The sequence below is a fragment of the Cygnus atratus genome, chromosome 9, assembly GCF_013377495.2.
Source record: "Cygnus atratus isolate AKBS03 ecotype Queensland, Australia chromosome 9, CAtr_DNAZoo_HiC_assembly, whole genome shotgun sequence".
In the NCBI taxonomy this organism is placed as follows: Eukaryota; Metazoa; Chordata; class Aves; order Anseriformes; family Anatidae; genus Cygnus; species Cygnus atratus.
This window is the reverse complement of record NC_066370.1, coordinates 6,282,584-6,296,262: the sequence shown is the minus strand read 5'-3', so window position 1 is coordinate 6,296,262 and position 13,679 is coordinate 6,282,584. Positions and strand designations below refer to the sequence as shown.

The following is a 13,679-nucleotide window of genomic DNA, read 5'->3' as shown; positions in this document are numbered from 1 at the left end:
TGGTAAGTTGAGACTTTTGGAATAAGTTGAAAAGCAAAGAAAGTTCTGCAGGTAGGTAGGTTTACTGCAAAAGGGGCCTCAGAAGTAGCAATTATCTGCATTTAGTTATAGGGTGTTTTCTGAACAACTATTCTTCAGAATATCTAAGCTGCTTATGGACGTCATGCTTACAATTAGCGTTGTCTAAATAAGCTCTGGGTTCTGTAGGACTTCTTTATCCAGACCTGCATTCTCTCTTGAGCAAAAGATCCTCACCAGAGGTGAACATAAATCAATGCTTTCCTGGCACGCTGTAGAAGTTACTGCCAGGGTAGTCCTCCAGGTGCAGAACTCTGCCAGTTGTAGCAGCGTGGTGCAGTCACCCCTGAAAGCAGCAGCTGCTTGCTTAGCTCTGCCGAAAAGAGCCACAGCCCGTACCTGGGAGCAGGAACGCGGAGTTGTCAGATGTTGATAAAACTGACCTTTGAGTACTGAGAGCTTACAAGGGGACATGGCGAGACTAGGGCATGACCTGCACTCTGGCCTGTGTGCAGAGTAAATAGATCAATGTTTTCCAAATGTCATGTTAGCAGCAGATGCTCTGCAACACACCAGCCTCTGGTTATGTGGTAGTATATTCTGTGAAGACCCAAAATGTGTTCTGCTGTGTGGCTTGTTTTGTGATCAGTCTGCGTAGGAAAAGAGGTTTTATGGGGAGGTAAGGTTGGTTCTTTTTTTCTTCCCTTCAGGCTTTGTTTATTTATTTTTAATATTAGCTCCCCTCTTATGATATGCTTCCAAATGCTCTCATCACTCGGTGCAATGCCTACTGTGCTGTCTTCACTTAGCATTTGCTGTCCTGATTTACGTGGGAGCTTCTTGGGTGCCAGCACTGAGGAGCAGAGGCTTCAGGTCTCAGTCTTACGTACGCTCACCTTATTCCTGGCAGTTTGATGTCAAGTGACAGCTGATGACAAGTTGTATTGACAGGCTCTTATTTAGCAGTCACTCAACAGCAACTGTTCCTTTTCCTAATGAATTGTAACACAGCATCTTCTAACTTAGCAGGCCAAATATATTTAAAAGGAAAATCTTTCTACCTTGTTAATAATGTCTTAACTATTGCATTTAAAACTAAATGTTTTAAAACTTCTGATCTTGCAACTAGGTTGAAAACTAATTAAACATTTAAACTATTTTGGCAATTGAGGTGTTACCCCTTTTCCTCCTGTTTTGTGATCTTCCCCTTTTATGGAACTTCCGTTTGTGCAGCGACTATGTTCCTGTGCGTGGACTGTGCACAAGAGCCCTTGTTCGTGAGAGCTTTTTAATGTTTTACCTTCTCCTCCTGTCTAAGTCTAATTTTGCTTTTTCCCATGGTTCCCCTTCTGTTCTTCCATCTGTTTGGTTTAACTGCTTCATTCTCTCCTAGTGTTTTGTATTCACCAAGCCTTATACCTTCCACCCTTCACGGCTTTGTTTAGTTTCAGTGGCTTAGTTCAGTTTAGATTCAGCATACCTTTCACTGAGATGTTCCTGGATGAGCGATGATTTAGGGAAACTGACACTGTTAAAGTCATTCCTTCTGTCTCTTTTTTTGACTTTTTTTTTTGCGTTTATTACGGCTTGCACATGCCAATTACAGCGCTCTTGGCATTTTGGAAAAATGCTGTAATAGATCTGGTTTCTTACTTCTCAGAACCTCCAGTTCTTTCAGTTTTTCCAGTTTCCAAAAGCTGTGAAGATAGTTCTCCAAGTAAAATGAGACAGAGAGACCTCAATCCAGCAAAATGTACATGTATGTAACATTTCACCACTAGTCCCACTTCCTTCATTTCTGAAAGATCACTGCTTACACTCTGGGTCCCATTGCTTAATACTAAGGTAATAATAATTGCTTAATACTAAGGTATTGCTTTGGCTCAACGCATAGATCAATAATTCTTCTTAGGACTAACCACAATAGATAAAACAAGAAATTCACTGATTCATGAGACATTTTCAAATACTAATGAGAAAAATCTTTGGAATAAAGTACTGGAATTTTGACATTGTGATTGTACCAAGATCTTGATCTCAGTCTCTGAGCACTGATAAAGCCAAGTCTAATGACAGCCTCAAAACTCCATCCTGGTAGGATGGGTAGTTTTTCAAGTACAGAAGGGTTTTGATAAAGAGAGATGCATTAATCTCATGTGTGCATTCTCAAAAGCAGGAAAGAAGCAAGAGAAGCTTCTGCTGATTTCCATCAGCAAATAAATTCTGGGGCAAGAAGAAACATTGGTGGCAGAAAAGGTTATTTTCTGTCAACATATTTGGATGTGCTGTCATAAACAACTAGATTCAGAGGATCAGAGAATCTCAGATTGTTGCCAATGTTCTGAGCAATTCAATGTTCTGAGCATTAACCCTGTGTTAGCAAGAGAAAAAAAATTGATGGGAAAAGGCAGAGTTCTTTTATTTACTTGAAAGTTCTGCATTGTGGAAATGTAATCTCATAACTGGGTCAAGACAACTTCTTGATACTGTTGTTCACAGTTTGAATCAGCTCGTCTTTGCCTTTAAGAAGTAACTTGACACTGTCAAAAGGATATTTGAATTTGCTTTGATTTAGCTGATACTCCCTCATCTGAAATATATTTGCCAATGTTTTGTTGTTTGTTGTTTGCAGAAATTGTTGACACGTGAAGATGAAACCATGAAGAGAAAGCAGAACGAATAATAATGCTTTTCCGAAACCGTTTTCTGTTCTTGCTGGCTTTGGCAGCCTTACTAGCCTTTTTGAGCCTCAGTCTACAGTTCTGTAAGTGTGTCCTCCTTGTCTTGTCTGCATCTCTCTATGGATATGTTTAAAAAGTAGCCATGTTTACATGTCATTTAAGCATTCTTTGTGTATTTAAATACTTGTTTTCAAAAATAGGAAAGCAAATGTAAGAATTAAAACACTTTTGTGTGCCATGTAGGGATCCATACAATCTAGAATCTTTTCAAATAAGGCTATTTCAGAAATTCTTAGTTCTGTAGTGCAATTAATTAATTGAAAGTGTCTTAGTCCTTCCATGAAATAAAACAAAGCACATTTGGGGTAAAACCTGCTGCAATTTGTGTTTTACATTGCATCAGCCTAGACAGGATTGAGAAAACTGCTGTGAAAGAGGTTGGAACTTCTTATTTGTGCCCTCACATTAGGAAACTTTTAACGGTTGAATTGGCTCATCCGTAGGTTTATTTAAGAAAAGATAAATCATGGTCTCCTTCACATCAATTAATCATAGATCAATCCAGAGGGTGGTCATTTACTGATCAGAGGGCTGGGGCACCTCTCCTATGGAGACAGGCTGAGGGAGTTGGGGTTGTTCGGCCTGGAGGAGAGAAGGCTTCAAGGAGACCTTACAGCGGCCTTCCCGTACCTCAGGGGGACTACAGGAGAGCTAGGGAGGGAGTGCAGTGATAGTACAAGGGGGAATGGCTTTAAACTAAAAGAGGGTAGGTTTAGATTAGATGTTGGGAGGAAATTCTTCCCTCAGAGGGTGGTGAGGCCCTGGCCCAGGCTGCCCCATCCCTGGCAGTGCCCAAGGCCAGGCTGGATGGGGCTTTGGGCAGCCTGGACTGGTGGGAGGTGTCCCTGCCCAGGGCAGGGGGTTGTAACGAGATGATCTTTAATGTCCTTTCTAATCCAGACCAGTTTATGGCTAAATTATATGATTTTAATGTAAGAATATTTTAAAGCTCTGTGAGCCTTCTGCCGGTCTATATATAGATGTATATATTTTTTTCAATTTGCATAGAGTGAGTAATTTCCTGGCTTGTGGCTAAAAAAAAAAAAAAGGAGGAGATTACTTTGGATTTAGTTTCTTCTATGTATATTGAACAGTTTCTTCCTATTTAAAAAAAAAAAAAGGAGCAAAACAACAACAGAAAAACACTTTGATTTTGTTAGTATCTTTTTTGTCTTTAAACTCATTTGCATGTAATACAGAAACCTATGGCTCCAAATGGCTTTTTCAGCCTCCTGTGAGTACATGCCTTTGGGTCTGAGTGTAGCTTGTTTTGCTGCAATCAGTTTAGGCTCTTTATGGCTAAAGCCTGATATTGTATGCTTGGATAAGAATTGTGTGTAGGGTGAAGGTCTTGGAGGAACCTCAGCTGAAATATGAAACTGATTTTTTCACAAAAATGAGCTGTATTTAGAGAAGGTAGGTATATAGGAGAGTGAGTTACTTTTTATCAAAAGAGCAAGTTGATTTTCCAATTAATTTGGAGATAACATTTGTGCAAGAGGGATTCCAGGAGCTGAAGAAGTTTGAGGAGTGCTTTAAAAAGCACTTAAGCTACAGCAAGCAGCCATTGTGAAGCTTAAGGCCAATACCAAAATGCATATAGAAATTTTTACAGAATGAGAGCTGCAGTGCAGGCCAGCAGGGACCAGGTAGTTTAAGTAGCCTAACATTTTAACTCCTGCCAGCTTCAGGTTGTAGAGAGGTTAATTTAAACTTGTCACAAAGGCCATCTCCAAAGCCAAGGCAAAATTCTCTTCTATCACAACAACCAACAAAATTGTTCAGATTCTGTGAGTTCATCGTGATCTGCTTTCAAATAAATGATAGCTGTAAATTTTTATACTCCTCTAATTTATTATTCCTGAGTGGTTTAGTATTAAACTAAGGAGATCCTTGATTCTGAACTTGAGCTTTTGATGAAACAGACATGCAAATATTTAAGGAAATACTTGTAATACATTGTCAATGGAAGCATAGTTTCAGTTCTGTCTTACAGCAGAAGTCAGTATGACTGATACCAATATGTAAAACTGCTGCTTTGATAAAAGTGACCCAAATACTAGAACATAACCCACGTGCTGACTCAACAAAGCAGTAATCCCTACCTGAGAAATTCCAGAACATTGTTAAGAAAACTTACTGCTGCTTTAAATTCCAACTGTTTGTTGTGTCACTACATACTTAGTAGATCTGTATTTACTATTTTTCTTCTTTTTAGCTATTGCGAGGTCCTCCCTATTGAACATCTTCCCTTGCACTGAATCTGTTACCCTAAGATAACACATTTCAGGGGTTTGTTGATTCTCACCGTTACACAGTGTGGTAGTAATGTAGTCTTGTTTCATGTATAAAGTTTTTTTCTGGAAGCAATATGCTTATTTTCTTTTTCATCAGACTGTTGAATTTAGTTTCCAAATTCTGATCCCCTCCAAGCTTCCTGATGCAAATTTTGGTTATGTTGCTTCATAATTTGAGTCAGATCATGGAATGAAAATGAATCATCATAGAATCACAGAATGGCTATGATATGTGTATGTAATATGTAGATATGTATATGTAATATACACGTCATTTTCATTATATACATATCATTTTCATATGCATATAATATGAAAATGAGAGTTAATACATTTAGACTTCGGAAAATGCCCCACCCATGGATGATGGGAGCTGTCTCCTGAAGTATTTGGTGTGGGAATGAATGTTCTAGGCTGTTGTGAGATTGTGATTCTGTTAGCAAGCAGTGCACAGCTTTGAGGAAGAGGGCTGGTCGTCTTAAAACATGCTACTGCTTTTCTAAGCAATGAATGTTGAAAGTGTTTCTTCCTCCAGGTCCTAACTTTGTTTAGAAAAACAGTAACATAAATGCATGATTGCATAAGTGGGACATATCTTCCTTTTTTTTTTTTAACCTTCTGCTGTAGGGCAGAGCCTAGTTCCTGTAGAAGCGTGATACCTTTTCCTTCTTGTCCATACCTTGAGCTGAAGCAATTTAAAGCCAGACATGTGATTTGTGGCTGATTCTGCAGTAAAGCAAGCAGGGAAGGCCCAAGTTCAGAGGGTTTTCCATAGGTTCCCAATCAGTGTCACAAACAGAGCACACGGCGATGGCTGACAAGATTACTACCCGCTTGAGCTGAAAGGGTTCAGGCATTGCTTGCGGCAGTTGGCAGCCCAGTACTTCAGGTCAGGTGGAAATTGATGCTGGTTTACTTTAATAGACTGTGTTGTGGAAGGTCTGGAGCTGCTTCATAAGCAGCGATTTCTGCAGCCACGATGAAGTGGAGATGATGGGTGTCATACGTGTCAGGAGTCCTAATGCAAGTCCATCCGTCCTTGTAAGAGCAAGTCCCAAGGCAGTTGTTTCAGGGCTAACAGTTGTCACATCTGAAGTTTATACAGAAGGAAGACAAACAGCGGGGAAAACAACTGATACTGCCCGTCAGAGTCTTCAATACTGGTAGGCTGGGGCAGACCCAGGTCACTTTGCTTCCTGTTTTGATGTTTGTTCTTAGACCCTTTCTTTTCTACAGTGGTTTCTGATTTCTGGTCTAAACTAATCTCCTTTCCTGTGGTTTTCCTATGGCTGGTGCTCTATGCAGTTAGAGCATACTCTCTACTAGTGCTTAACTTACAGGGTAGGCCATTGAGAAAGTTTCCCCCAAATCTGTTTTGAGAGTAACCAACAGTTCAGAGTGCTGTCAGTGTTTTGCCCCTGCAATAGTTGCAGTGGATTGACACGAACCAGTTGTCAGTGCCCACTCTTACCAGAGCAGAAGCTGTCTTCTGCTTTGTGTCTGGGATATGGTGGTACCAGTGGTGTGGAAGGCAGCTCTGTGGAGCAGGCAGCTCACGTTTGTCAAACATATGCTGGATTGGCTTGCTGGATTGAATGCCATCCCATCGGATGCTGTACTATTGCTCTCCTAACGTCCTGGTGGTACAACTAAAAACTTACCTGTTTTACTTTGTCATTAAAACTGCAGAATGGAGAAATGACCTGTCCTAGATAGTGGACTGTTCTTTTTGTCTCCCTAAATTGTGGTTGTAATCAAGTTGACCAGCACTGCCTATTTTATTTCCATACAAACAGAGTGAATGCAAGTAGTGGTGCTTTGTGCTTTTTTTTTTTCACTAGAGGAGAAGGTTGCAGTGATTTAAGTCTTCATTCCTACTTTGTGCTTGGTAAAACAACAAGAGCAGTGCAAAGAGACTGTAAATACAGTGGCTGGGGGAGTTCCTACAGTACTGAAACAGGATGGCAGCTCAGCTAGATTTGAGTTTGATGTCAGGGTTGTGTCAGCCAGGCTGTGGTCATGCAGCCTCACAGGGGGGAAAGGCATACATTAGGACCCTGTCAACATCAATTATGTTGGTTAGAGCTCAGATCAGCACAGAAACAGGAGATTCTTTCTTTTTTTCACCCCTTAAGATTGGTGTAGTACACAAGGACCCAATTACTGGGCATGCACAAACCTTATAGTAAATTAAAACATCTGTGACTGACTGCAGAAGCCTGAAGGTGGGTCTCTACAGGATATTTCAATGAGTTATATATATTTGAAATTACCTTGAATAAAGCAAACTAAAAGGAAATTTAAAAGTTAGCTGTTACGATGCAGTATGTGATCTCTGTAAAGTTTACTTGACAATTACTATGGATTTCTATTTTTTAGTCAAATGCTTGTACGTATATTTTTTTAATAAAACAAATGTATTTAAAGAAAAATAGTCAGTACAAAAGGACTAAAACTAAACTGGGAAAGCATCTCTTTCTACCAGCTCTTTACCCTTGTGGAGGCCATAAATTATAGACTTTCCTTTGAGCCTGCTTCAGGCACTTACGGAATTGTTAAGGCTCTGGCTCTCAGGCAGATCCTGCATATACGGATTCTCTACTTTCTTGAAGCTTGTTTCCCTCAGTATCATGATACTTTGGTCAGTCTCAGGCCTGTCTTTCTATAGAAAAGCATTTTGGTATTTACTACTGCTTTCTAAAATGTCAGCAGCTGTCAGGCTTGAGTGTCAGTGTTTTCAGCCCATCTGGATGTGACTTTTTTTTTCCCAATAAATTTTATTTCACTGTACTTTCTGTTGCCTGGTTTTGCACTGGAGATTTTGATTGTATATATGAGTTATATGAAACGGAAGACCGGATTCTCCACCAGGAAAGGTAGTGAGGTTTTTTTATTGGCCTGAGTGCTACGGGCTGCTCATCTTTTCTGAGGACCAGTAAGAGCACCATATGCAATCCCATCAGGCTGTTGCCTGTAGGAGATGATTGCTGTGCTCCTGCACAGTCCCTTTTGGAAGCTAGTTCACTTTAATAATCCCAACCCTTCTGGCGTGGCTGCTGCTGTGTGCATCCCTGCTTTGTGGCCAGATACATCTGTGCAAGATCAGGTGGAAGCAGTTGGAGTTTAGCTCAGCATCCTTGCCTCTGCTCACCCCAGCTCCCGCTGCAGGGAGGCTGCAGCGCGGTGGGTGCTCTGATGGTCTGAGAAAGGGGGCCCCAGCAGGGACTTGCAGATGGGAATAGATTTGGAAACCGAGGGGCATAGTGCTCCTGTCGAGCCTTTCCACCGGCAAAGCAGGATGTGCTTCCTCAGCTCGGGAAGCTGGAGCTGCGTTGCAGTTCGGACCTATTTTAAATAGATAACATGTTCAATGTAAGAAAAGTGTCACATTCTTCTTATTTATTACAATGAACCATATCTAAAAAGTTGCAACTTTGGAAGTCATGAAGCAGACAACTTGTTTTTGTCATGTGCTGCCAGCATACTGAATTAAAAGGAGACCAGTATCTCCCTTCCTGAATTTTGCCTTCAAGCTCAGAAGCATGACAGATTGTCCACTAATAAGACTGGTGTTTTTTTTTTTAAAGTGCTAATTTATATTTAAGATCAAAGGGAAAAACAACTCACAAGTAATATATCCAAGGCTGTGTACGTTTTAGTAGTGGATGAAGAAAACTACTCATAAACATGTTTTTTTGTTAAAGATAGTTTTTGTGTTGTAACTGGATATTTAAATGAAGAGTAGCTGTTCTTTTGTGATTCTTAAAAAGTTCTGTAATGTGTTGTTCGGGAATCAGGGTGCATGTTTGCATTTTGCAGTAGTTCTCACTTATAGGGGGATGAGACACGATGAATACATCAGAATGATACTATGGGACAGTCTTATTTTCTCCCACAAAAACGGAGAAATCTTTTTAAAATATCAGCTTTAAGTATAGGTGAGGTTAAGTTGCTTCAGATGGGATTTGACCAGTAGAAGTTACTTGGCAGGCTACGGAACTTCATAAATCTTAATTAAATACATGTTTTGGCTCCATCCATGATAGCTAGTTGAGCCGTATTTACACAGATTAATATGAGCCCTTAAAGCGTATGGTTGAAGGCTCCTGTAAATAAAGCCCAGTACTTCACAAGAACTAACTGCAAGTCAATACTTAGGCTTCTGCAAATCCTTACTACAGTAATGGGTTAAATCCTACAGGGAAGGAAATAAGACTGGAAAATAATAAAACCACCTAGCATCTTTTTTCTCAAAATCCAACTTGAATCCTGGTTCCAATATCTGCAAGAAAGTTTAAAAACATTGAAATTTGTGAAATTAAATATTTTAATAATTATTAAACATTGCATTTTTTCATTTATTTTTACTATGAAATTAAAGAAATTTAAAGACAGTCTCAAAAGTATGTTCCTGTGCTCAATTGTTTGAATTTCACATGAATGGTAAAACAACGAAGGAAAATGAACTTTAATAATAGGAGGGGAATAGGTTTATTCTTTAGTTAACCGGGCTCCTTTTTTTTTTTTTTTTTTTTTAAATCGGTGTTCTGCCAATGTAAATGCTGCAAGCTCTGTTGCCACTGAAGTCTTAGACCAAGTGCTGAAGCAGCCCTCTGCACAGCTACTTCCCATGTACACTTCTGTGTGGAGGTGTAGTAGACTTTTGGGAAAGCAGGGAGAGGATGACTGCACAGTGTTTTCTTCTGGTGACTTGCAGTTTTCTTTGCCATACCTCTTTGGGTATGTAATTGTTTTACAGTTCTGTGAGCTTGTATGCGTTGTATTAGTCTGTTCTGATTTCAGTAGGAGTTTGGGGAATCACTGCATGGGGCTGTAATGGCATCACTGCGGTTGCAGACAGTTTGAGATAGAGTACATAGAATAAGTAGCTCAGGCAGTACACAATAAGTAGCTCAGATTTTCTGCAGTGCTTTAAGAAGTACTGGCTGTTCTTTTTTATTTTTTATATATATGGGGTGTATTTCTTGTTCTTATGCTATTTGTTTTTTTTTTTTAACTTTCATCTACAGGCCAGTAGTTTGTAACTGACTTGTATATTTTTTCTGACGAGGGCAATTTGTATTTTAATTTGTATTAGTTTGATGAAGGCTAATTTGAACTAAGATGTGGGACAGCAAAGACATTGGAACTTTTTTCTTTTACAGGTTGCTCGGTCATAACCAGGTCTTAGGGATGTCTGTCTACTGTCATTCCCAGTGGCAGGTGGTTTTAGGCCACCGGGTAACTTTTGAGCTGTTTCTAGCTGAACTTGACTGGGCAATGCCCTGAGCAGCCAGATTTGATTTAGCCCTACTTTGAGTGAACCAGTTGACCTGCAGAGGTCCCTTAAACCCTAAAATATTAGTAGCAGTAGATCAGATAGATTTTTTTTTTTTTTTGCATGAATACCTCGTTTCTTTGTTGTTTATAATTTCGGGAGCGTTACCCTGATCAACTGAAGGAAACACTCACTTGCCAGTGCAGTTCTCTGCTCTTCGTTCTTTATGGTCTTTGATTCTGAGTTGTGGGGCCTTACTGATAAATAGCGCGGGATAGTTTTGTTTCTATTTGCAGCTGTTAAATTCTTTACATTTGGTTTGGTGTTTCAGGTTTAGTTCAAGTAGGTGAAGTCTGCTTTATATAAGCCCTTACTTCTCATAAGAATATGGCCCCCTCTGTGCAGAGTTTGTATTCTAGCTCTGCCTTGGTATTTTCAAGATTTCGGATTTCAGTGTTGTGGTGGCAGCTGTGTGGATGCAACCCCCACGCCGCTGCCTGCTCCAGGCTGCCTGGGAGATGCGCTTTGTGCAGCTTTGGTCTTTGCTCGCCTGTGGGCAAGCTGAGAACGACAGAGATTGCCAGCACCTGGTTGTACCACTCTTCTTCCATCCCTGGTGAGCTTTTCTGTTCTGCTGGCTAGGCAACGGAAAGTGATTCTCATCCCTGAAGGCTTTTTCTTTTGCAGGTACAGTTTGTCAGCTGTTCGTTCCCTTGCTGTATGCTGCCTTCCTTTTTACATTTGTTTTTAATCATGTTTTACAAAGATGATGTGATCCAAGCAAAACCTGAGTGTCTTAAGCTATGACATTACACTTAAGGTAATGACAGCCTTGTCACGCTGCTTTGTTTTAGTACAAGCCCTCTGTTAATTTCTGCTGACCACTGTAATGTGAGATCAGTTTTCTGAGAGTTCACAATCAAATCAGTTGCACTAGCATTAGCCCTCTTACTTGCTTTTATCAGAGCTTTTATTAAAATGCTATCTATTAATTGTGGGCAGATTATTCGTACAGTAACTGCTCACTGCCCTTTGTTTGAGATACACTTAATGTTCTTCAGATAGTTGTTCATGTTTCTTCTTAGGCCTCTTAATTTTCCCCTTGCAATTTATCTGCTGGTGGTTTTGGCCTTTCATCTCTGTTTTTGCTGGGCTTTCATTTTTGAATGATAGAGTGGCTTTTTTGATTCAAAGTGTCTCGTCATTTGACCATGAAGATTTTTGAAAAGCATGTAATTTCTGTTCCCAAAGTTACTTCCTTTGTAAGTTTTTGAAGCTCACTGGGAGAAGAGCAGTGCTTACACATACTAAATGGCATTGTGGTTTGTTTGCTAATGAGGTGGGGTGTTTACAAGGCTGAGGCTTTTGTGGACTTGCTGCAGGGAAATATGAAATCTTGGAAAATATAAGTGATCTCCCTTTCTGATTTTTGGGAGATGGTTGGATTAAAAAAGATGGAAGCCCTAGGTCCATGGTGTAATTTGGGTTTACCAACTGTGCACATTAATACTGGATGAAGACAAGAAATATGATTCACCAGCTTCCTCCAACCTGGTTTACAGCTACAGACATCGATAATTCTATTCCAGAGGGAGCTGTTCTGAGTTTCTAAGACTGATGACTGTGTCTTTCGTTACAAGTTTCCCCAGCACAAAAATCTATCAGGCACTACTGCGTTAAATACGCTGTTGTGGGGTTTCCTGCTAGCCAGTCTGTGGCAGCTCTCTGGACAAACAAGTGAGCTGGCTTGGCGTGGATCTGCAGTGGCATATGGTGTTGAGATCACTTCCTCGAGCAGGTCGGTTTGTGGACAGAAAACAGTTGGGATTAGATGTGAAACAGAAAGGTGCTAATTTAATGCGGTAGTTAAAATATTGATTTGAATTTGTAAGGCTTTGTGTCTTTTGAAGGACACCGATGTAGGGAAGCACCAGATGTCTGTGGATTGTGTTTGACTGATGACATTAACATATTAAACAGTTTGTATCCTGAGCCTTCGCAAAGGCTGTGGCTGAACCGCAGGCTTTCTGTTTTATCTTGACTTTTGGGTGGTAGTCCTTAGGGAGAAAGAGAGAGATTACTGTAACTGCCGCAGGTGTGAAGAAATGGAGATGCTGCTGAGAACCACAGCAAGCAGCTCTGTTGGGAGGTGACAAAATGCTTGGCCTGGTGAGCTGATGTACAGAACTCGTTGCAGCCACAAAAGCTGCTGATGTGCTGGCTGAAACTGAGGGAACGATGCTTGTAAGGGTGTAGTGGGCAGGCAAAGCTGTGCTTTGAAGTCCTTTTATTTATGTTTGTTTGTTTTACCTACATATTTTTGCTTTTCTGTTTCAGTATCTAGATGTTCTAGTATATGCTTTAATAAAAGTTGACTCAAGAAGTCATTCTGAGTTTTTGGGATGGCATTTAAGCAGGGTGCTAAGGAAAAGAGGCAGCCACCTGCTCTTGAAGCTCTAAATTACTCTCTGCTCCTATCGCTTGGTCTTCAAAGGGAGGGGAAAAACATTTTATCTAGGATGACAGAGAGCAATACTGCACACTTCCAGTTCTTATCCATTCGAAGAATGTGAGCTAGGTAGCAAGAGTTAGCGAATTCCGTAGAGAATAAGCCAGAGGGTATGCATGTTTCAACAGCTGAGAGACCCTGCCAAAATTGTAAAGCATTAGCGATGTACTGCAGGTAAGAGAACAGGAGCAGCTGCTGAACCGACATGAACTCTTCTGTATGGGCCATATTTTGTGTAATTTTCAGCTGCTGTAGATGAAAAGAACGCTGAAGACACAGGGTTTGCAGTCCACGTTCTTGAGAAAATACATATTTTCTTCTGCTGTGCTGAATACTTTGTGCAGTTGGCCTCTGTGCTCAGTTCTCATGCAAAATCTGCCAGGCATCTTTTTTTTTTTTTTTTTAGTCATTATGTAATCAGTGCTGCACAGCTTCCTGCTCCAGTTTTTGTCAGATCCGTTAAATATACAGGAGAAAAAGAAAGGAGTGTCTTTAACTTAAAATAAAGGTCACCACCCACAGGCGAATTATGGCAGTAGTGTTCAGTGTTTTGTGTCCTGGAGCTACCTTTTCATGTTGACCTTTATTTTGAGACAATAGTATGGAAATGGGAACAGCTGATAACAATCTCTGAATACAGCTGATAGAAGCTGTTTTGAAAATCTGTTCCGGGATAATTCAACTAGATTAGTTAATTTACCAGTTGCTGAGTTCTGTAGACAGAAGCAGGACAGAGCTTTAAAATCTTATTGTTGTGCTCATGAATCTTTTTAGATAAGTAATAATGGCTGCATCCGCTGTATTTATAAAGCCGTGCTTTCAGTCCATAAAACCTC

General features: G+C 40.3%; 1 protein-coding gene across 3 annotated transcripts in view; it reads left to right on the top strand.

The window, feature by feature from the left end:
- The window catches only part of PXYLP1 (2-phosphoxylose phosphatase 1), a 54,204-nt gene that overhangs the window by 13,263 nt on the left and 27,262 nt on the right, over positions 1–13,679 (top strand). For 2 of the 3 annotated variants that reach the window (XM_035545158.2, XM_035545155.1), the window contains exon 2: positions 2,651–2,782. The exons of the other annotated variant lie outside the window; for it this stretch is intronic. In XM_035545158.2, coding sequence (XP_035401051.1) covers positions 2,704–2,782 — 79 coding nt within the window. In that variant the 5' untranslated portion in view covers positions 2,651–2,703. The remainder of the gene's footprint in view (positions 1–2,650; positions 2,783–13,679) is intronic. 3 annotated transcript variants of the gene reach the window in all.